Here is a 24,825-nt window from a genome sequence, read left to right as displayed (position 1 = left end):
GATAACTAAACATTAGCAGTCCAATTAGACTAACATGATACCAATATTGCAGTTTCTGAATTTAAAGCCATTGTATATTTGTTGCAATTTTTCTGAGATACTCCTGTCTTCCTCAGTATTAACTCCAGTTTGCTAATACAGCAAATAATTCAGAAATAATTTGTTTGGCTACTTTTGTCAAAAGCCATAAGTAATTTCATTTGCAGTTCACAAAGTCTTTTGTGGTGCTGACATAATTATCTAGTACAGTGGTTCTCAACCTGTGGGTCCCCAGATGTTTTCTCCTTCAACTCCCAGAAATCCTAACAGCTGGTAAACTGGCTGGGATTTCTGAGAGTTGTAGGCCAAAATGTCTGGGGACCCACAGGTTGAGAATCACTGATCTAGTAGGTTACACATGAACTAAAAAAAACTCAATCTATACCAGGAAACCTCATGGTGTTTATCAGCACGGTTAAGTCTGCTGTGGTAACTCTTTCTAGGCTCAGAATCACAAAGTTCATAGTAGACTGGATAGCCTAAGCTGTAAAGGCATATTTCAAGCTAAATGAATAAGTTTGGTAGTCTCACAGTATTTTAAAAAAATAACTAAACTGTGATTTTCACTTTCCCCCTTTATAGTTAACTAGCTGTGCCCGGCCACGCGTTGCTGTGGCGAAGTCTGGTGGTATGGGAAATAAAGTATTGAGGAATTGGTGGTAGTTAAGGTAAAGGGTAAAGGTTTTCCCCTGACATTAAGTCCAGTCGTGTCTTACTCTGGAGGTTGGTGCTCATCTCCATTTCTAAGCCGAAGAGCCGGCGTTGTCCGTAGACTCCTCCAAAGTCATGTGGGATGACTGCATGGAGCGGCGTTACCTTCCCGCCGGAGCAGTAACTATTGATGCACTCACATTTGCATGTTTTTGAACTTCTGGGTTGGCAGAAGCTGGGGCTAACAGTGGGGGTTCTCTCCGCTCCCCCAATTCAAACCTGTGGCCTTTCGGTCCAGAAGTTCAGCAGCTCAGCGCTTTAACACGCTGCGCCATCAGGGGATATTATTTCCTAAAGGTTGTGAATATACAATATTTCTGATTTTTTTTTGTTTGTTGAAGGCAAGTATGAATGCTGCAATTAGGGAAAATAATTAGCATGTAATGGCCTTGGAGCTTTAAAGCCTGGCTGTTTCCTCCCTGAGTGAATTTTTTGTTGGGAGGTGTTAGCTGGCCCTGATTGTTTCCTGTCTGGAATTCCCTTGTTTTCAGAGTGGTGTTGTTTGCGATATTTTATGTGCTTCTACTGTCTGTGGCCCTGAGAAAACAGAGGATTTTCCAGACTTTGATGATGGGAATACTTTGTTGGGAGGTGTTAGCTGGCCCTGATTGTTTCCTGTCTGGAATTCCCTTGTTTTCAGAGTGGTGTTGTTTGCGATATTTTATGTGCTTCTACTGTCTGTGGCCCTGAGAAAACAGAGGATTTGCCAGACTTTGATGATGGGAATACTTTGTTGGGAGGTGTTAGCTGGCCCTGATTGTTTCCTGTGTGGAATTCCCGTTTATTTACTGTCCTGGTTTTAGAGATTATATTGTTCTGCATTATTATATCCCAGTAATTATTTCATATTAAAGAAGAATCTCACTTATCCAACATTCGCTTATACAATGTTCTGGATTATCCAACGCAGTCTGCCTTTTCATAATCAATGTTTTTGTAGTCAGTGTTTTAAATTCATTGTGATATTTTAGTGGTAAATTTGTAAATACAGTACAGTAGAGTCTCACTTATCCAACATAAACGGGCCGGCAGAACGTTGGATAGGCGAATATGTTGGATAATGAGGAATTAAGGATAACCCTATTAAACATCAAATTAAGTTATGATTTTACAAATTAAGCACCAAAACATCATGTTAGACAACAAATTTGTCAGAAAAAGTAGTTCAGTACACAGTAATGCTATATAGTAATTACTGTATTTATGAATTTAGCACCAAAATATCACGATATATTGAAAGCATTGACTACAAAAATGCGTTGGATAATCCAGAACGTTGGATAAGCGAGTGTTGGATAAGTGAGACTCTACTGTAAATACTACATAGCATTACTGCGCATGGAACTACTTTTTCTGTCAAATTTGTTGTATAATATGATGTTTTGGTGCTTAATTTGTATAACGATTACCTAATTTGATGTTTAATTGGCTTTTCCTGAATCCCTTCTTATTATCCAACATATTCACTTATCCTGCCGGCCTGTTTACGTTGGATAAGTGAGACTCTACTGTATATTTCTAATCTTATATTATCTGCTCAGAACTGGATTATATGAGGCTCCTTCTTCACAGCTGTATAAAATGCACACTGAAGTGGATTATATGGTAGTGTGGAGTCAAGATAATCCAGTGCAAAGCAGATAATATAAGATTATAAATGGGTTATATAGCTGTGTTGAAGGGCCTTGAGTCTACACTGCCATATAATCCAGTGCAAATTAGATAATCTGTGGAAGAAGTCTAAGTGAGGCCTAAATCTGACTGTCCCCTAACTGAATCCTGGCTGTCCCTTGGTTGCTAGGCAACCAAGTGGGCAGAGATTAGCCCTCTAAACTGGCAGCAATTGGATAAAAAAAATTATTGCTCTCCCTCTAATTAGGACTTTATTTTTCTTTTCTTTTTGTTGTATCAACCTTGAGGCGTGGATGATGGGTTGTGTTGTCAAATTTTGAGGTTGGGGGGCCTGTACTTTTGTTGTTTTGTGAATTGCCGTGATGCCATCACTCTTTTATATATATAAGATTAGAGCATAACATTGTTGCCATGGTGGTTAGATGAAGCGAGCTCTATTTCTAAATGAAGGCTAAACTCATCATTTCCTAAATCCTAGTTAGCAGCTTTCAGTATTATATTGATAGATAATATTCATCTCAGTTTCAATAATTGCTCCTAATAAAAATGAATAAGTAGTAAGATATGTTCATTTACTTAGTCCATTACTTGTATCTGTGTGATAAAGGCCAAAAATGCCAATTAACAGGTTATCAGTGCCCATCTAGAACGAAATTCTGAAAAAGCCTGAATCATCTGCCATTTTACAAATTTCCATTTGGGATCTGTTAAAAATATTTTCCCAATAACTGGCTCAATTGGGGCTAAATAAGTGAATCACTTATGCCATTGAAGGTAGAGCATGGTATTTTCACTATTATAGTACAGTATCGGAATTCTTAAATAATTAGTATTTATATAAGGATTTTTAACTCTGTGGCATTATTAATAGTCTATATGTTAAGCTCCTAACTCTTGATCAACAACATTAATTTTCTATACTGATTATTTATACCTATTAAGTAATTTAGCAAGGATGTCAGCTATTGAGCAAGAAAATTGTTCACTCATTTTAAAATACTTTATAAAAATTAAACTTTAGACAAATATGGGGAAAGCGCTGCATAATAATATTTATAAGTAACAGTTGTATCCTTGTACCAAAGTTTGTAATATTTAATGCCAATATTATGAAGTGATGGGAAGAATAAAGGCAATATAGCTATTTGTGGGTTAACAGCTGTGCCAGTTAACATGAATTCATAGGGATTTTTATGTCCATTCTGAATTAATCTAAATCTTGAAAGCAGATTCCTTGTTATTAGACAAGTTTGAGGAATAATGTACTGTTTTGTTCAGTTACATTGTTTATTTATTTTGAAAGGATGTAAATGAGAACCAGCATTTCTAGTGTTGATAATAGCTTAAGATGACTGTAGACACTTACTGTGAACTGGTGTCAAGTCAACTTCAATTTATGACAACTCTAAATGAAAGACCTCCAAGTCATCCTATCAACAGCAGCTCTGCTCAAGTCTTGCAGACTCAGGGCCATGGTTACCCTGATTTAAGTTTACACATCTGTAATGTGTTCTTTCTTTTTCCTGCTGCCTTCTACCTTGCCAAACTCCATTGTCTTTTCTAGTGAGTCAGGTCTTCTCATTATATGTCCAAAATACAACAATCTCAGCAATAACCAGAGTATAGGAAGGGATCCTGTGGGCAATTAAGTCCAACCTTTTATTCAATGCAGCGTCTCCAGCTAAAACAGTGGTTCTCAACCTGTGGGTCTCCAGATGTTTTGGCCTATGACTCCCAGAAATCCCAGCCAGTTTACCAGCGGTTAGGATTTCTGGGAGTTGAAGGCCAAAACACCTGGGGATCCACAAGTTGAGAACCACTGATCTAGAACATCCCCAGCAGATATTTTTCAGGCCCCTTTTTTAAGACATCCACATTCTTTAAGCCAGGGTTTTTTAAACTGCTCCTCCTGGTGTTTTGGACTTCAGCTCCCAGAAATCCCAGCCATCTTACTAGCTGTTAGGAATTCTGAGAGCTGAAGTCCAAAACACCTGAAGGAACACGGTTGAGAAACACTGTTTTAGGCAATTGGTTCCTTTGCTGAAGCACTCTAGCTATCAAGAAGTTCATTCTAATTCAATCAAAATCAACTGTCTTGCAACTTAAAACCATTAGACCTGGTTTTACTCTAAGGTAGCAAGCCTGAATCATCCTCTTTGTGGCAGCCCTTATGATATTAAATAGTGTGATCATGTCATCTCTCAATCTTCTGTTCACCAAACTGAACATGCTTAACTACTTCAGCTTCTCATATTTTTATTCTCTATATCTCTTATATCTCTTATTATTCTCATTGTTCTTCCCTGAATTTGATCCAACTTGTTTGTCTGTCTTCTTGAAATGAGATGCCCAGAACTTAACATAGCACTCCAAATTAGGTCTCACCAGTTCAGAATTTAAGTGGGCTTACTTCCCTCATCTTGGAAACTATAATTCTGTTAATGCAGGTTAAGATAGCATGCACAGGCAGTCCCCAAGTTACAGACATCTGATTTACAAACAACTCATAGTTAAGAATATGGTGAGACAACAGGAAGTGAGAGAAACCTACTCATAGGAAGGGAAATTCACTCCTTAACTGAGTTGTCATGGGAAAAAGGTGTCTCCATGGAAGCTTTCTCTCCAATCCTTGTTTCCACAACAAGGCAAATTTTTCAAAACCCAATTATAACAGGGACAGAAAGTGAGGTGAAATCTTCTGAACAGGGGTACAGACAGCAAAACAAACACCGCAGAGGTGTTAACCCATCTCTATGATAACCAAAGCACTCTCTCTCTGTCTCTGTCTCTTCCCCCCCCCCCTTCTGTATAAATGTGTGTATGTGTGTATATAGTTTTGGATATCATAGGGAAGGGTGTATATATATGGAGTTACACTTAAAATGTACCCATTCTGACTTGCAGACAAATTCAGCTTAAGAACAAACCTACAGAACTTTGTTCTTAATTTGGGAACTGCCTGTACCTTCTTTGCTGCTGCATCACACTATCAGCTCATGTTTAACAATCATTCAAAAGTCTTTTCCAAATGTATTGCTGCTAACCAATGTATCCTGCACCTATCCATTTGGTTTTTGTTGCCTAAATGGAAAATCTTGCATTTCTCTGTGTTTAATTTCATTTTATTATGTTAGCCCCGTTTTGTAGTCTGTCAAGTTCTTTTTGAATTCTACTGTTGTCTTCCAGTGTGTTCCCTATCTTTCTCAATCTTGTATCATCCAAATATTTGATGGTGCGTGCAGCCCATCATCTAACCATTGATAAAATATTGAAGAGCTTTGTCCCCAGGACAGCATGCCACTTGAAACCTCCTTCCAGTTTGAAGTGCAGCCACTAATACAATCCTTGGATCATGGTTTTCCAACCAACTATGGATCTGTTTGATGGTGTTTCAATCTATTCCAAGTGAAGTGACTCTGCTAATCAGACTATCACAGGGGATCTTATCAAGTGCTTTGCTGAAATCCAGATGATATCCACAGCATTCCCAAGCTAGTGACCTGATTTTAAAAAAAGATAGGATTTGTTCTTGTTGGCTCCTACTAATCACTGCATTGTCATCAAGACACTTGCAGATAGACTCTTGTATAAGTAATGCAAACTGAACTGAACTGGAAAGGAGAGAGATTTGATGTTAGAGGAAAACAATTATTTAATGTAGGAGAAAGCACATCATATTGATAAAGCATGTATATATTTTGTGGGTGCATTGATTTGTGAGGTTTGCACTTATGTCATAATGGACATGTTAACTTTTGAAGACAATATAAACCAGAAAGCAATGCTCTAATGTGCTTCTAATTTCTGACCTCTGACAAAGGTGTGCCACATTTTGGGCATTATCAAAGTAAAGTAAGACTCAGATCATACCTGTAGTCTGGCCAGAAGACTAAAAGATATATGTGATTGCTAGTCAGTCAAATATGTAGGATAATGTAGATAGAAAGGATTTTGGCCATAGTTCCCTGGGCATATAGGTTCAGCAATATACTGGTATTTGAAGTACAGTCATACTTCCACATTCACTGGGGTTAAGGGCGAAAAAAACTGAATTAAAAACCTTCCCCCCCCCGAGAGAACACCTCTCTAGATCCTCCAGTGTGACTTTCTAGGACCTACAAGAAGTATTTTCTAGATCTCTAGGTCTTCCAGTGTGACTCTGCCAGAAATTGACCATAGAGTCTCCCTTAGTTATTCCTAAAGAAAACATCTTAATCAAATCCATGAATAATCAAATCTACCAAAATCAAACTCACAAGAACTGTGCTAACTTCCAACTTGCTTGTGAACTCCATTCAAGTTGCCGCTTTTGACTTTCAAAGCCTAATGGCCCCAGGTGGGAACATATCTAAAACACTGCTTTAACATAATCATTCTTGAAATCTGAGATCTCTGCAAAGACTCTCCTGACCATCCCATCACCCTTTGAAGCTAGGCTTACCCTTTGAAGCTAGGTTACATAGGAGAGGGCTTTCTCTGAGGCAGCACTCCCAACTACTTTCAGGAATTGTTTTAGTCTGCTTTGAAATGTTTTATTTTTATATTTAATACTTTAAATGTCTTTCAGTGTTTTATATTGTTTTGAGGGTCCTGGTAGGTTGAGAGACTATAGAGAAATGTTTTAAATGATTAAATAAATATCCAGAATTGGAGCAATCAAAAGAGCTGAGCCCTGTCTTATTTGCAATCTCAGATGCTAGATACTTTAAAGCATTTCTTAAAATAAGATCTAATGAATAGCAAAACATTTTAAAATACGTTCAAATAGTGTAAGTTATGTACATGTGGGTGACTGATGAAATTAGAAACTGTTCCATGTATTCTACCTTGTCATGCCCTGTTGGCGGTGGCCAGGAGGGCCTTTGTACAGTTAAAGCTTATGCGCCAGCTGCGACTGTACCTCGAAAAGCCTGATTTGGTCAAGGTGGTCCATGCCTTAGTTACATCTAGACTAGATTACTGCAATGCACTCTACATGGGGCTGCCTTTGAAGATGGCTCAGAAACTGCAACTGGTGCAAAGATCTACAGCCAGGTTACTAACTGGAGCTAGCTATAAGGAGCACATGATGCCCCTACTAAAGCAGCTCCATTGGCTCCCGAGAATTTTCCGGTCCCAATTCAAAGTGCAGGTTATTACCTACAAAGACCTAAACAGTTTGGTCCTGCCTATCTTCATGACTGCATCCCCTCCTATGAACTGGCAAGAGCTCTAAGATCGGCTGGGGAGGCCTACCTCTCGGTCCCGCCACCGTCTCAAGTGCAGTTTGTGGGGATGAGGGAGAGGTCCTTCTTGGTGGTGGTCCCCCTGCTTTGGAACATCCTTCCCAGGGAGATTAGGCAAGCACCCACACTGTCCTCCTTCCGTAGGGACCTGAAGACCTGGCTATTCAACCAAGTTTTTGAGAATGCCTAGTCCCTAGTTGAGCTATGAATTTGATATGCAACCTTGCACATTATCCCATGCCCTTGTCCCGTGGTTACAACTCTGTACTTATTCCCATTCCCTGGCCCTATTGTTTACAGCCTGGCCATGTTTATATTAGCTATCGCCATTGACAGATGAACGCTATTTTATTCTGGGTTTTTTTCTGTTGTTACATGCGTGTGTGTTTTATTCAATTGTATTTTATTGTGTTTTATTGTCTTTTATTTCATGTCCTGTTTTTATGCACGTTGTGCCTTGTGTAAGCCGCTCCGAGTCTCTTTGAGGAAATGGTGGCGGGATATAAGAATAAAGTAATTATTGTTGTTGTTGTTATAGTGAGTCATATCTTATCAGAAAAAGTTCATTTTAATAACAAAAAATATTCAATATTTTTCTATGCAGTTTGGCAAAGGAAAGGGTTATGTATGAAAAAGAAGCAAAACAGCAGGAAGAAAAGATTGAAAAAATGAAAACTGAAGATCCTGATGACTATTCAATAAAAAAGCAGGTAAGGAATTTCCTTGCCCATGGTTATATTATTGATTTTTACAGTTTACCTGAAAGATCTTGTAGTAATCCCAAGATTTCACCCCTCCCTGCAAAAAAATAATAATCTGATTTCGAATGCATCTGTTCTGAAAGGACGGTTTGTTCAAAATATATATAGCAATCTTGTATGGTAAAGTCCTCATATCCACTTGTTCAGAAACATTAACATTCAGTACTATGGCCATTTGCCTCCTCCTGCCATTGAGGTTTCTCTCATCAGTGAGGCCTGCAGAGGTAAGGTGTTTGAAAACTATATAGCAAATCATTCCCTTGCTTTGGGAGAGTACATTGAGGGGGAAAAAATAGGATAAGGGGAAAAAATTGCGTATTGTTAGATAATGCCCTTCCTTCCCTTTTTCATTTGTCTCCTTCCTTGGGTATGTTTGAATGGTCTACATCAGGGATCCCCAAACTTTTTAAACAGGGGGCCAGTTCACGATCCTTTGGACCGTAGGAGGGCCAGACTATAGTTGGCCACCGAGCAATAATTAATAATAGTATTAATAATAACAACAACAATCATAATAAAAAAGAGGGTTGGAAGAGATCCTTTGGGTCATTGAGTCCAACCCCCTTCTGCCTTTGTGCACCGAAAGCACAAGCAAAGCACCCCTGACAGATGGCCACCCAGCCTCAATGATAATAATAATAATAATAATAATAATAATAATAATAATAATAATAATAATAATAATAATAATAGGGTTGGAAGAGACCCCTTGGGCCATTGAGTCCAACCCTCTTCTGCCTTTGTGCACCGAAAGCACAAGCAAAGCATCCCTGACAGATGGTCACCCAGCCTCAATGTTAATAATAATAATAAAGAGGGTTGGAAGAGACCCCTTGGGCCATTGAGTCCAATCCTCTTCTACCTCTGTGCACCAAAAGCACAAGCAAAGCATCCCTGACAGATGGTCACCCAGCCTCAATGTTAATAATAATAATAATAATAATAATAATAATAATAATAATAATAATAATAATAATAATAATAATGTTTCTAAGAGAAGAAGAGACCCCTTGGGTCATTTAGCCCAACTCCCTTCTGCCTTTGTGCTGTGGGGGCCGGATAAATGGCTTCGATGGGCCGCATCCGGCCCCCGGGCCTTAGTTTGGGGACCCCTGGTCTACATGAATGGAATTAACGTGCATGGTATGTATTGACAAATGGGCTTTGGTTCTCCATGTTGAAGTGAAATTGATATTAAATGTATAGATGTAATTTTGTGTATTCGGCTGGTGGAGAAATGGCCCCCTGGCTCATTTCAGTTTTAAAGTATCCTTCCCTTTATGTTACCATATTTATGTGAATTTAGTGCTCACCTTTTTTGACTGAATTACACTGCCAAAATTGAGGTGCACATTAGATTCAATTGTGTGTTGGAATCGCACACGTAAACCTGGCTTCGTCATTAGGCAAGAGATCCTGGCTGGGGATGGAGAAGAGAGAGGTGGAGGCTGGTGGGAAGCTACCACCCCTCCAGCGGGCCTGGTGGGAAGCCGACTTCTCACCAGCCTTTTTGCAGCCACCCCTGGCTTCTTGTCAGTCTTTTTGCAGCTGCCACCATCTTCCCACCAGGCCTGACAGAGGAGCACAGCTTTCCACCAGTCTTTTCGTGGCCACCACTGCCTCGCGTTACATTTGACAGCAAATTCCTTTTTTTGTAATATGAACCTTCAAAAATACAGTATGTGAAGAAGCACAGAGAAAAATAGGTGATTCCAATGGTGGAGTTTGTTTGCTTGTATAGTTTTTTCCATAGGATTGAAAATGTTACTAGTTCTTCATCATGGTCTCTCTGCCCCACAAAAATAAGTTTGTACTTGTGCTGAAGTCTCATTTGGAAAGATCTAACACAGTGGTTCTCAACCTGGGGTCCCCAGACGTCTTTGGCTTTCAACTCCCAGAAATCCTAACAGCTGGTAAACTGGTTGGGATTTCTGGGAGTAGTAGGCCAAAACACCTGGGGAACCACAGATTGAGAACCGCTGATCTGGCGCTTAGCAGCATGGCAGGAACATCCGTTCCCTCCCTGCCGCATATTTTCCAGTCACCAAGCCACTTTTGCTTCCCACTCTTCCTTTTTCCTCATAATTCTCTGTTTACTTTCTTTTCTTAATTGAATATAAAAAAAACCCCAAGCTTTATTTTCACTATTTTTTCCCCTTATAGTTCCCAAAACCCCCATGGGCTCTACTGTTCCCTTCAAACTTTGTTTTGGTCTGATCATAAGGTTGATTTGTCAAACAGGCATTCTTTGCCTTGGTTAAAGGGAGATTATCAATAAGTGTTCAATCAGCTGAAGTTTTACTTCCCAGATGCTTCACACCTTCTGGGAATAGTTTCTACAAATCAGCTCACAAGTGGCAGCTGGTCACAGGGCCTTGATGTTGATTACGAAGGTTGGGAAGCAACTATTGATGCCATTGATCAACTTGTTACTGGTAGCTGTTTTGGCACTTATTACTGCTGACCAAGCAGTATCTATCACCCTGACTCCTGCAGTAAACCTACTGTCTGCAGTGGGGCACAAGGCAAAGGACAAATCGGCAAATACAAAGAATACGTACAAGAAATGTGTTCAACCTAAGACATTGGACTTGGTCAATCTGCCTACACTAGTATTGAAAAAGATACACCCAAAACAACAATTGCTATCGACTTTGACAATACTGGTAGCCTGCCTCCTTCTCTACTGATTCTGTTACTTCTATTAAATTAAAATGTTTACTAGTTACTTTAGGTGGAATTTTGTTGTGACATTGCTTGCAAAACACTGGTCTGATGATTAGTAAGAAATAACTCTGGCACTGTTTGTAGAATGAGGGAAGCAACAACAACATTAAAAATGAGCATTCACAGAAGGAGCTTCTAGTGGCTGGAATGGGTACTTTGTCCTGGTGCATTCTGATTTTTTTCTGGGAGTAGGACATGTTCCTCTACCTACTTGACTGCCATACCCAGGCCAGATTCTTTTTGTAGCTATAGGCACTTGCAGTTGTTGCACACCCTGAATCCTGTTCAGTTTTATGTGTTAGCATTTCAGTAAGAATCTTCATGCTTAACAAATTAGCAAATTGATTTTCATTTCTTTCCTGGCTGGATACATTTGGGTATCAACTTTTTTTTTGAACCACCTTTTCATTGTGTGAATTTGGGCTGAAAATATTCCATGAAATAAAATAGGATGGGTTTGTGTACAATTACAAAATTGTCTCCTGAAGATGTATGCAAGATGTTCACATTCAGTGGGGTGCCAGATCCGTAATTTTGTTCAAAAAGCATGGTGCGAATAATCTGTCTCCTAAAATGAAGTCCAAGGATGAGTAATAACTTTTTATGCATGATGAGCATAAAAAATATGAGCCTGCTGGTCTTTGCTTTTCATTTTTCTTTACCTTTCTCTTTTAGTCAGACCCTCCTGCAGTGAGCATACAATGTGATCAATAACTCAATAACTTTTTTCATGCAGTAATTATCTCTGTGTGGTATTATCTGAACACTGTTTTTATTTATTACCCAAAAGATGTAGGAGATATTTATATAACCAGCTGATCCCATTTTGGACAAAGCTGTTTGTGACAGCAGGGGAAATAGTTTATATTAAATAGTTTTTAAAAAACAAATATTTCATCAGAAGCCTTTTAACAATTCTTGGTTTGATTATAAGGAAAGGATTCTCAGATACTGTGTCTTGAATAAAATAGCATTGTTTTCTATCTATGAGCATACACACCAATCTTTGAATAGCTAGTGTAAAAAGCAAAGTTGCATTTTAGTCTTGAAGAGTTCATGTACTTCATGAGTTTTTATTTTGCAGATTGAAGTCTTGCAGGAATCTCGAATGATGATTCCAGATTGCCAACGCAGATTAGAAGCTGCACGGGCCGATCTTGTTCAGCTATTGGTAAGTATTGACAGTGGGCTGTCAAGCGAATAGTTTTACTCTTATCAAGTTGAAGCGTTGTAATTCAGCGAATAGATCTTCATATACATTTCTTTAATAGTAGAATGCATTAATTGAAAGTATGGGAATTTTAAAATCTGCCAGTCATCAGAAGAAATGCCCATTTTTTAAAAATCCTCTTACAGCAGAGGTGGGTATCCTCCCCCCTTTAAGTGCCTGTAATTATCTCTCTCTCACACACCCCATTGTGCCAGAATACCTCCATTTTTCTTTGGAGTCTGTCTAAAAATGGCAGCCAGAAGTAACATTGCAGCTCTTCCAGTTATGATTATGATAGGGACTCTTGTGAAAACAAAAGTATCTGAGGAACATGTGGTTCTAGGTGTAGAGGGGAGGTAAGGATTGCACTGTTGGCTGGCTATATCATCCTCCATCCTTGTATTAGAATACCCCCCCCCCCCCCAAAAAAAACTCAATCTTTCTGTCCAGAAAGCAAACTCCCAATTTTCAGCTACACTGATTTAAAAACTAATCTCACAATTAGCAAAAGTTTGTAAATGTAAAGTATTTTAAACTTACTAAAGCTTGCCTTTTTAAACGGCACCTTTTTGTTAATCTAGATGTAAAACTAATAATAGAATCATAGAGTTGGAAGAAGAGACCACATTAGACATAGCTTCAATATTCCCCCCAAAAAATGTGAGGTGAAAATTTTCCAAAAACCACCCTTTGTTTTGTCTGTACAGTTTAAGAAAAATAATACTTGATTGGCATAATCTGTTAATGATAGACGGCCATACATGTGTTAAGCGTCATTTTTAAAATACAATAAGCACAATATTCATCATTTGTATTATCCTTGAAAATAGATTATTTATCACATATATGATATACTAGTTAGTGTCTGGATACAGAGCTTACTGCCCCACTGCACTAGGTGGATAATCTTGGATAAATGTATTCTTTTGTTAAAGTATGTCTGCTGTGTACTGTCCATTCCAAATAATCCCCCAAGCATCTTGTTAATTTGAAATTAAGGCAGGCATAATGTATTTTTTTAATGTCTGGATTAATAAGTGGTTCACCATGTGGTTCATTTCGTTATCTGAATATTTCACATTTCTGTCGGCCTGCAATTCCCAGTAACTGGACAATATTGATGAATGCTGGGAATTGCAATTCATCTAGACCCAGAACGTCACGTGATTCCTACACCAGCCTTCGAGGATGATTATGTGTACATTGATTTTAAGGGGAAGAGGTGGGATTATATCATTTTAAAAATAGTAAAACATTTTTTCTAATTTGTTTGATTTCAGGAAAATGAAAAGGAATTGGAAGAAACTGATGAATATAAAGATGCATTCTCAGTACTGGAGTCAATAAAGTTAGATGCCTAGATTGTGTTTACACTACTTTATGTTTGCCTCGGTATTGGGTCCATTTGCCACTCTTTACTAATATTTGGCCATTGCTGTATTTGTGTAGTCTTTACGTATGATGATGTGCTAAAACTGTTTTTTATTCAATTTAAACTAATTTAGCCTAATCTTTCTTTGAAATTTTTCGAAACACTTTCTTGAAAGCTGTATAATCAGAATACAGACTGCAAATAAAAAAGAAATAAAAGAATGAACATTTTGTTCAGATGATTACTAGTTCAAATAATACAAAGGTAGCCTTGTTTGACCCTAAAGATATCAGCCTAGTGCATATGCCCAAAATCATTACATGCGGGTGGTACAGCAGGAAGTGAATCCCCACAGACAGTGCAACTGGTATAATAAATATTGTAGTGTGGAAAACTCAAGATTGGCCTTTTCTGTAGATAATTTGTTTTCCTATGTCAGTTTTTCTGCAAGTGTATATTTCATGTGTGCACACAAGTTACAAATCAAATATGCTGTTCTGATTTCCCAGTTGTATATAGTTTCCATGTGTATGCCGTCACTAGAAACACATGAGCTCTATGTAGCTATAATATAACTGAAGGTATCTTTGTTAATTTATTAAATACATATGCTGCCCAACTAGTAAGTGCCAATAACAATCATTAACGTAATAGCTAAAACAATAATGCATCTCTTTGGTATTAAAATGATGATATTAAAATCAGCTATAGAATTTATAATGAAATCAAACAATTAAAGATTAAAATGCCTGTTGAAAAAGAAGAATCTTATAATAATGTCTATCGATGTGTCTAGCAAAGGCATTCCATGGACTGTGGTTCATTATGTAGAAAGTGTTTGTCCATTAGGTGCCCATTTCACAATTGTGTGCAGTAGGGCCAAAGAGAAACCTATGAAGGTATGCAATGTAAGGAATGTATTAGATTTTTGTCTAGAGTTTTAACACTGATTCTTAGAATCATGTTTAGTTCCAATTGACTAGGTCCAAAGTGCAGTTCAAGATGGCTATTGCTCCATCTGACTTTGATGATAAAGGGAATCTACATGACATCTCATTCTGTTCCTACAGACAATCTTCACCTATGATTTCATGTTAAAAAGCACAAAGGACAAAATAGAACCTCAAGGGATGTAAAGTGAAGCCTCTGTGGGGCAGAGCAGTAGTGCCTCCAACACCACCTGAGGTTGCCCATCCAGATAAGAGTGAAGGTGCTGCAAAACAGACCTTTCAATTCCCAGTTCAAACAGCCTTTGATAATACTATCACTGATGGTAATGAAAGCTGTTGAAAGTTCCAGAACCACCAAAAGAGAGACACTTTCTATCCCTTCTCTTGTATTTGGACATTACACAGGATGACCAAGGCATCCACAACCAGGCATACACTGGCTCTAATTAGTCTGAGCTGGTATTGTACCAAATACTAAGATGGGCATAGCTAAGATAGGCATACCCTATCAGACTCTTTCATCTTGGTAGTGCTCACTAGGTCAGCTTTCTCATTCATGATAAATCACAAATGATTGAGTCTTCATTATGAACTGCCTCTTAGGTTAATTAATAGTAGCATTAGGTCCAAGGACATAATGGAAAGGCACCCAGTCTCTTCTTGTGGTGGGCGGGGGGACAGGGGAAAATAGGTGTAGGGATAGCCATTAATTGTCTATCACATCCCATTAACTGGCCTGTTGATTCCCACAAATATGACCTCTTCTGGATATAATTAATTCCATTGTGCACTTCTTTTTCCTAAATACATCTCCAAGGACTCAGACTATATTCAAACATTAAGGAAGGGTCTCACTCTTACTGCCTTGAATTGTACTCTTGAGGAAAAGTAGATGTATTGTTTAATTGAATTTCTTTATAAATTGGCTTTGTAGACAAAGAATCAAATAGGTCCTTGCCTTCACAGTAATAATGACAGCACTTTACTTATCTCCCATTTGCTTGTTAGACCCAGCTATAAGTACCTTCCTGCCCAGCAGGACCATTGTTTGGATATCGCACAGTTCATAGGGTGAACATTTCTTAGATACACAGCAGATTTCCCTCAATAAACAGAAAATCCTATTGGTTCTTACTCTTTTTCACCATCAGTTCTCTCTCAAAGATGAGTAAGAGGGACAAATTGGGAATGGTACAAAGATACTGGAAAAATCTTTATGTAAAGGGATTCATATCTAATGGTAGTAGATGTTTTCATTAAACCAGTGGATACTTGTGGTCAACAACTTCCAGGTGGTGGTGACAATATACTTTCTCTGCACTTATATATTCTTTTGACGGCCATGTCAAAAGGAATGTGAAATTACTATAAGTGTAGTAGAGAGTAAGCGTAAGATAGAAAAAGAACTCCCTGTCTGTTACCAAGATTGATGTTTCATTGTTAAAACCAAATAAATGATGAATTCTCTAGTACGGGAATACAAAGATCAAGATCCCATACTGTATGTAGGTAGGTCTCTTGCTTGTTCCTCAAGATTCTGACACTATGAGGTAGCTGCCAATCCTTTAAACTTGAGATTAGTGCTGATACACCTTTGCTCAATACTAGATAATGCTTATGAAGTACACCGGGTAATTAGGTACTTTATTTCTCAAGATGTTATTTGGTGCCTCTGCAAATGATTTGCATTTACCTTTAGATCTGAGAAGTGGTTAATGCTTTCTCAAATATTTTGAAACCATTTTGCTTCCTGTCTTTCCAGTGTTTACGTTTGTCTTTGTTACAAAAAAGTTTTTTTAAGGTTTTAAAAAAGAAGCAGATGGCTACTTTTCTTGGCTACACCTTCTACTTGAAGGCACAAAACAACAACAATCCTGATTTTGGACTATTTCATCACAGTCCGGCCCGCCAACCGTCTGAGGGATCGTGAATCGGCCCTCCTCTTTAAAAGTTTGAGGACCCCTGCTCAAGGCTAGATTGCTTGATGCTTGAACACAAAGCTCCCAAGGAGGAATCCAAACATGATTTAAACTGCAATTGCATGTCATAATCTTGTCATGTTGTAAAACAGGTTTGCTATGGGGGCAGTGAAATTGACCTATAAACAAGTACTTCTATTAAGTTTGATTTCTTGCACATTGTTAAACTGCTCCAGAAGCCCCAGCCATTTGCCAAAATGGCACTAACAATCAGCATGGTTTGGAGAAATATATTTACTTGGGAAGGTTAGTTATATGAAGGGGTGAGATTGTCCCCGGTTGGGGGAGCTTTCAAGTCCAGCCGATCTGAGAGATCACACACTTCCTGATGTGTAGTTACAAAGAAAAAAATTATTTTGTTTCACAAGCAATAGAAACTCCCATCTGCATGATATCCCCACATTCCTGAGTCACTATCTACAAACAATATTGGTTCCTAAACCTGGACTCCAGATATTATTGGAATGGACCTCCTAGAATCTCTGCTTATTGTCTGTGGTTTATGGAAGTTAGTCTATAACATATGAGGATACATGTTTGAAAAACATTTCTGCACAGTTTAAATGGTATTCATAATTTTCATACCTTTGGCTACAAACAGCAAAACAGTGTATGGGAGTGAAAATTGTATGTATATGTCTCCAGTTTTGACATTTTCACTGGTACTTTCACTGAAGTACACTCTTAATTTGGATAAATATTATAAGAAGTTATTCACTAAATGAGAAAACTTATCACATATCTACAGCCTCTGAATTCTATGCCACTCATAAACACTAATATTTAAATTTTGATTAGCGTTTCTCAAGTCTCCCAATATTTAGCTCCTCCATACGTTCTGATATTTGTGTTCTCCTTGTTTACACAACTCCTTTTTGTTTTAAGTGGACTAATATTCAAATTCTCTCCTTAGCTTTGAGATTGGCATTCCAAAACGAACATAGGATTTTGGCTCAATTGTTCCCGTGATGGTTTAGTTTGGGTCAATATTTAAAACAAACAAAGACATCCTTGATTTGAAATGTTGTCTCTGATTTAGAGTTGGGAGCACAATTGTCAAGATTCTCCCTTTTACACACAAGGCTTTTATAGCATAACCCAAGGGATGTTACTTCTGAGAAGAGCTTGTCAATTTCACTATTTGTTTATTAATCAATCTTTCCTTCGCCTATCGTGTAGCTGTTGTTGCCAGCATTTATATTTATTTCCCACCTTTCCACTGGTGGGATCAAAATTAGTATAGATGGGGCCTGCTCTACACTTTATCCTCATATCAAGTAGATCAGACTGAGAGAATTTTATTGACCTAAGGTCACACAGTGATACAAACCACATCTTGTACAATTTTGGGACATTTCCTGTGTTTTTGAAATGATTTCATATTAGTTCTCATTACAAATACAGCCATTACCCAGACCTTGATCTGAATTATGAAGAGTTTTTAGGACAATAATTATTTACTGACACATTGTTTAATTAAAAGCTTGGCTGCAATGTGTTTGGCAGATTTTATTTACATTGAAAATGGGCATATCTATTTCCTAAATAAAATTAATTTTACTGCAAAGTTCAGCCACCTATACAAGAGCAACTGCATTTGACATAGGTTCAGTTTTATGGATAGGAGAGAAGGAGTGGTTAACTTTGTTTTAAAAACTAGATCCACAGTGTGTTACATTGTTCCCACTTGGGGGACTGGCCTTACTATTCTTTGTATGCTTTTTTCTTGAATATCTTCAGTAACAGCCACAACCTCACGTGCAACTGCTTCTATCTGTTAGGAGCATATGGATGCACAATGTTTATAAAAGAACTGTTTTAAAAACAGCTAGTTATAAAAACTTCATAAAAGCTGCTGTCAACTTGTTTATTCAGTTTCTTATATCTATATATCTATGTAAAAATGTAATGTGCTGTTTTACTATGGAGTAAATAACAAAACCACTGAACCAAATCACACCAAATTTGGCCACAAAAGACATAGTCATCCAATCTATGTCTTACAAACAAACAAACAAAAACTAGAAAAATAAAGTCCAAATTAGAAGATGTGAAAAAGCCTTTTTCTCCCTGGCTGCCGGTCAGGAGGGTAGGCCCCACCCCTTTAGGCCCTGCCCCATCGTCTCCTAGCAACCCACTCAGCCACAATGGCGACAAACAGAGTTAGGTCTCACTTAGGCCTCTTCCACACTGCTGATAAAACACAGATTATCTGATTTGAACTCGATGATATGACAGTGTAGATTCAAGACCCTTCCACACAGCTATATAACCCAGAATTCCAAGGCAGATATAATCCACAGTATCTGTATTGAACTAGAAGGGGCCTCATATAATCCAGTTCAAAGCAAATAATAAAAGATTATAAATATATAAAAATTACTGTGGTATAAATAAAGCAGAACAATATAATATTTATTTATTTATTTCTATCTCGCTTTTCTCCCGTGGATGGGATTCAAAGCGGCATATAACATATAAAATTCATACAAATACATCCGACCACAATACAAAATCAGATTAAAACACCATATCTGTCATAGACAGAACGCCACCAAATAGAGTACAACACAGTTTATTGAGGTTACAGAACTAAAAAATGCCCGTAGGAAACAAAGGACTAGGCAAACACTTGTCTTCAGTGTGAAAAGTAACAGAAACAACTTCGTTTGAATTAAAACGGTTCGAAAGAATAAACCGGATTAAACAGGAGTTTAATCCGGATTAAATCAAAAGTGCTTACTTCAGCCTGACAATTTAAACAAACAAAAGTTGGTAAACAGAGGTCAAAATGAACACAAAAAACTGGCAGCAGATTCCTCTCTTCTACTCAAAAGCTACAGATGAGTAACTCAGGCTGTTTACTCCTCCGTGCAACGAGCGAAATCCAGGTCCAGGCACATCAATCAGGGTAACGGCGGTCAGCAGGGTCCCAATCCGGTCCAAGGTCGAAAGCCAAGCGCAGACGTCTAAAGTTCCACAAGTTCCACCGATAGCCACAGAAGGGATAGTCCAAGGTCGTAGTCAGTCAGTCAGTCCAGCGTCAATCCAGAGTAGGTAATTAATGTCCATCAAAAAGACGACGGAGGTCCAAGCTATCAAGATTAAACACAAGTTGCACAGAAAAACCCCACACAGTTCCTCCCGCCGTCTATGCCCAGTGTCCTTAGTAACTTACGTATCCAGCAACGAATCACACCCGTCTTCAGGAAGTTCCCCAACAAGAGCCCAAGCGTTCGTCCAGATTACCTTGCCCAACGCAATTAGCCATTGATCCTAAACCCCATTTTATCCCAGTTCATAACTCCTCATCGCTGTCAGCTGCTATCCTAATTCCAGGTGCCTCATCATCATCATCCTCATCAGAGCTAAAACACCTTTGACTATGCCCCACAGCATCCCCAGCTGTGGATCCCGCTCCATCCCTCCAGCCCGTCCATGGGTCTGATCCTGCAACCCGCCAATCGTCTCCCATACTATCATTGCCGGTGACACCCAAATCCTCCCTTACACGAGTCCACTCCATGTCATCCTCCTCTGAGCTAACCATCTCTTCCTCCATTCGCTCGGTAAAACCCTCAAATGAGTCTTCATCTGTTGGTTCTGCAAATAAGTCCCGGAGCCGTTTCCTTTCGCGCTCCTCAAAAGAGTCTGACTCTCGAGGAGTCTTACGACCCCGTCTCCTAGTATCGGAGCCAGAAGGCTCAACCATAACAATATCTTAATATAAAAGCCCAATTAACATATCAAATAAAACAATTTTAAAAACATGCAGCAAGCACCATTTACAGATATCCATAACCTCTGGCCACTGAAGTTATTTGTCAGGTATTATCAAATTATTTATCAGACTGGCAGTGCCTATTATCATTCGTCTGGGAAGGCTTGGCTCCACAGAAAGGTTTTAATTTGCGGAACGAAAGGCCAGTAAGGAGGGGGCTGATCAGGGACTTCCGGTGAGCGCTGAATGGCGACAGGCGTGCACCATCGGAGCTCCTGATGGTGCACACGAGATCGCGCCTATTTTGAGCCATTGGCTCTACCCCTCGCCGCGGATCGACACGGGAGGGTCAGCAAAGTCCGTAGCGACCACCGATGGCCCCAAAAATCAGCCGCCCCTCAAGGGTGGAGGGTTGAGAGGGTCCGGATGGCCAGGACTAGCATGGCGCGATTCGTGCGGTAGAGGGGCACCTCTATACAAGCTGTCTGCCGTGCTCGCCTCAAGAAAGAACAGAAGCGAAGTGATACGAGAATCCAGACATGGGGGAGCTGGAATAGGAAACGTAAGTTCAAACAACTATATTGAGCTCACTATCGACTGAGGTGGATATTTGGTAGTGAAGTACAAGACTATAAGGTTATGTGTCCAGTTCATCAGAGGCTATGAGGCAGATTTAAGCCAGTCCTCCTAAGCCCGATGCAAAAGTATAAAGTACAAAGAACTCTCTTAGCATTCTGTAAATATCTGTAAATATCCAGTTGGAAAATAATCCAAATTAATCCAAATGTTGGTGTTTTCTAATTGACTAATTTGTGAAGGTGCCGGTCTAGGATATCGGAGAAAGAGGCGGAGTATATGCGGTCGGGATTGGTTTTATTGACGGTGGATATTCAAAAAGAATTCTCAGCGAGGGGAAATCTCCCTAACTGTGTCTTAAAAGCAGCCTTCTTTCAGAGGACACCAAAGAGAGACTGTCCTCCCCCCCTGAGCATAACTCCACCTCCTGAATTGGGATCTGTGAGGCTGGAAAGGTTGGAAAATCACTGACCTTGGGGAAACGTTGGTGTTGTGTCTACAGAAACTCCCAGCAGATAGGCATGCACTCGCGAGAGCTGTGGGGGAGCCCGCAGCCCAAGCGAGAACTGCCTTAAGCAAACGGAAGGAACACGGAGGGAAGGCTTCAACTGACGCACACAACGAGGAAGGAAATACGCAGAGGGGGGACGGCGACATAAATCTCCCGACTGGAAACAAGCTGGATCAAACCAGTCCGGAATCTAATAAAGCCTATAATAGAGGCTAGACTCGACCATAAATTACAGAGAAGGCCGGATAGAGTAAGTAAAACAAGGGTGCACCGAGCAACAGGCTCCCTTTAAAGACAGGTTGGGGGATATAGAGTCTATCGGCATTATAGGCTGGCGGAGTTATCCTGCTATTTGGAGGAGATTGGGCTCTGTGAGTAGCAGTGCCTGAGTAGAGAGATAACGGAGATTACGGAGTGGAGGACATTGGTACAATATTATTAATTGCTCTGCAAGCTGTGTTTCTATTACAGGGAACACTTGATATAGCTCCCCAAACAAAAGAAGTGGAGATTCCAGATATCGGCAAGAGAGCCTGACGATTTAATCAGAGTAATCTGTGTGGAACCAGAGACTATAAATAAAGATATTCTGGTGATATAGAGATCTAGAAATTGTACCAGCCAACGTGAAATAGACCTGACTCAGTACAATTCGCGACATATATATATTTATATATTGAATCAGAAATATAACATAATAAGTGAAAAATAACAACACGCAAAAGGAAAATGGCAACCTTTAAGGGAAAAATGGACAAAGACTGGAAAGAACTGAAAACAATCCAAAGGAGGAATTCTACCTCGGCACCAGATGAAGTGAATTTGAAAGACCTTTTAAGAGAGATCCAACGGGTCTCGGAGAAACAAGACGTGCTTCAAAAAGATATCCAAGCCATCGCATCTAAACAAGACTTGCAGCAAAAATTATTTCAGGAAGAACTGACTGAGATAAAAAAAGAATTGAGAGAGGAGATGAGCACAATTAAAAGTGAGGTGCAAAAAAATACAAAGGACATTCTTGAATTGAAAGATGAGAAATTAAAAGAAGAAAGGACACGAAACAAAATACAAAGGAAAGTAGAAGTGATTGAAGCAAAGAACATTAAACTAGAAAAATTACAGGAAAAAAATGGAATTAAGTGAAACTGAATTTCAATTAAGATTTCGGAATGTCCAAGAAGAAGCTAAAGAGAACATAAGAAACACCATAATCAAATTGGTAGCAAAGTCTATGAAAAGCAGTGAGCAGGAAACCAATGTCCAAATAGATAGAGCATACAGAATAAATACGAACTATGCAAAAAAAAAAAATAAAGTGGCTAGGGATGTAATTGTCCATTTTGCAAGGAAAAATTATAGAGATGAAGTATTGAGAAACAACAAAAGCAACCCAATTTTTCATAAAGAAAGAAAAATTGTTTTGAAAGAGTTCCCACTGTCTATATTAAACAGGCGCAGGCATTATTTCTTCCTCACGGACGAATTAAAAAGGCTACAAATAAAATTTCGATGGGAGAAATACGAGGGCATCATGGTGACCTACAATGACGAAAAAACCTGGATCACCTCAGAAGAGAAAGCGGACGAGTTTTACCGAAAATTAAAGAAAGACCTGTCTCAAAAAAAACATTTGGAGTCTGCAGAAAAGGAAAAGAACCCTAAAGACACAAAATGTGATGACCCATGGGCCTTGTAGTCCTGCTCAGGACATTGTAATTCCTGATGAAGATGAAAACTTGGGTTTTTTACCTTCCCAGTCTGAACTGGATTCCTCTCTGCCAGATCTTTCCCAGGCAGATCTGGGAACCTTGCACCTGCAAGAAAGTTGTCTCCCAGAAGTATGTCAAACAAGCCCAGAGCCTACTTCTCCCGTATTCTTGCGCCGGGAGTTTTGTAAACAACAGAGAAGTTTGGATTCAGCTTCGCGCAGGAGTGCGAGGATTGCAGCTAAGAATGTGGCCAATTAAGACTGCTTCTCGTGAGAATCTTTGGGGAGTCTCACATCTGGTCTCAGAGTTAGCTTTCGGTTCTGATTCCCAGAGAACTGCTTCGGCGGGAAGCTAGACTCTATTTAGGTGTTTTACCCGCGTAGTAACTTCGCGGAGTCAATTCGTCAGCCTACGGAGCGAGTTGTGTCTGGACAGCGCGCTCCGGTTCAAGCCTCGCTCCTGCTCAAGCCTTGCCTTGCTATCCAGCCTTCGCCTTGCTTCCCAGCCTTTGTTTATCTACGGACTTTGCCTTGTTTCCCAGGATCAATCCTTGCCTTGTTCCACGGATTTATCAAGTTATTCCACGGACCTTGTTCTTGTTCTTAGTTACCTTGTTCCACGTTCAAGCCTTGTTTCAAGTATCAAGTTATTTCCTAGCCTCGCTCAAGTTTCATGGACTAAAGGACCTTGTCATCTCCCCTCACTTTGCTTGGCAAAGTGAGTGTTTCGGTTATTGGATTACAACTTTGGACCTTAATATTTCTTATTGGACATTGCTTTTTTGGACTAATTCTGACCTTTCCTGGAAGGTCTAATTCTGGACTATTTTCTACACTTGTTTTTATTAACTTTATATATTCCTACAATAAAGATATTAGATAGATTCTGGCCTCTGTGTATGGTTATTGGTGCTCTGCAGCCTGGGTCGTGACAGTTTGACTCCGCGCCCCTAAGCACCAATTAACCTCGGCCAGAATGTCTACCGGAACCGTACCTGGGCCGAGCGGCCAGCCGATTACCTACACCATCGACAAGGAAGAGGTGGACCGAATCCGTGATAAGCTCAATGCACAGGATGGAGAAATAAGGGGTTTGAAGGAACGCGGAGTTCGTCTTCCGGCCATGGCGTTGCCAACCAAGTTTACTGGAGAAGCTTCTAAGGTTCATGTCTTCCGTCGCCAATGTCAAGCTTATCTGGAGGCCCGTGCTGCCGAGTTTCCCCAAGAAGACATCAAAGTGGCATGGGTTTACAGTCTTCTAGACGGGCCAGCGGCCAGCTGGGCGACGGCACTGTTCGACCAAGCCTCTCCACACCTAAGATCAGCGCAACACTTCTTGGACCACCTCAAGGAGACTTGGGGAATCGAGGACAATTTGGAGGCAGCCGGTCACAAACTCCGTCGCCTTTTCCAAGGAGACAGACCTATGTCTCAGTATATAGCCGAGTTCCGAGTGCTGGCCCACAACACCGGCTGGAACGATGTAGCCCTCAGGGGACAATTCCGGGAGGGTCTCAACATTGAAATGCTGGAAGAAATCTCCAAGGTGGATCCTCCCCAGACCCTCGAGGCACTCATTGATCAATGTTTACGGGCTGAAGTCATGATTGCCAACAGGAAACAGTGGGTTCGAGGCCAGGGCAGTAGAGCCGGGGCAAAACCCCCCGCTCCCGCCAGCGTTCAGCCACGTCCGGTGTGGAGAC

General features: G+C 39.7%; 1 protein-coding gene across 1 annotated transcript in view; it reads left to right on the top strand.

Moving 5' to 3' along the window:
• Positions 1-13,902, top strand: part of tbca (tubulin folding cofactor A) — a 32,630-nt gene extending 18,728 nt beyond the window's left edge. The window contains exons 2-4 of the mRNA XM_003216355.4: positions 8,212-8,317; positions 12,180-12,266; positions 13,586-13,902. Coding sequence (XP_003216403.1) covers positions 8,212-8,317; positions 12,180-12,266; positions 13,586-13,666 — 274 coding nt within the window. The 3' untranslated portion in view covers positions 13,667-13,902. The remainder of the gene's footprint in view (positions 1-8,211; positions 8,318-12,179; positions 12,267-13,585) is intronic.
• Positions 13,903-24,825: the final 10,923 nt, after the last annotated feature.

The sequence above is a fragment of the Anolis carolinensis genome, chromosome 2 (assembly GCF_035594765.1).
Source record: "Anolis carolinensis isolate JA03-04 chromosome 2, rAnoCar3.1.pri, whole genome shotgun sequence".
Lineage (NCBI taxonomy): Eukaryota > Metazoa > Chordata > Lepidosauria > Squamata > Dactyloidae > Anolis > Anolis carolinensis.
Note: the sequence above shows the minus strand (reverse complement) of the source record. Positions and strands in the feature narration are given on the sequence as shown.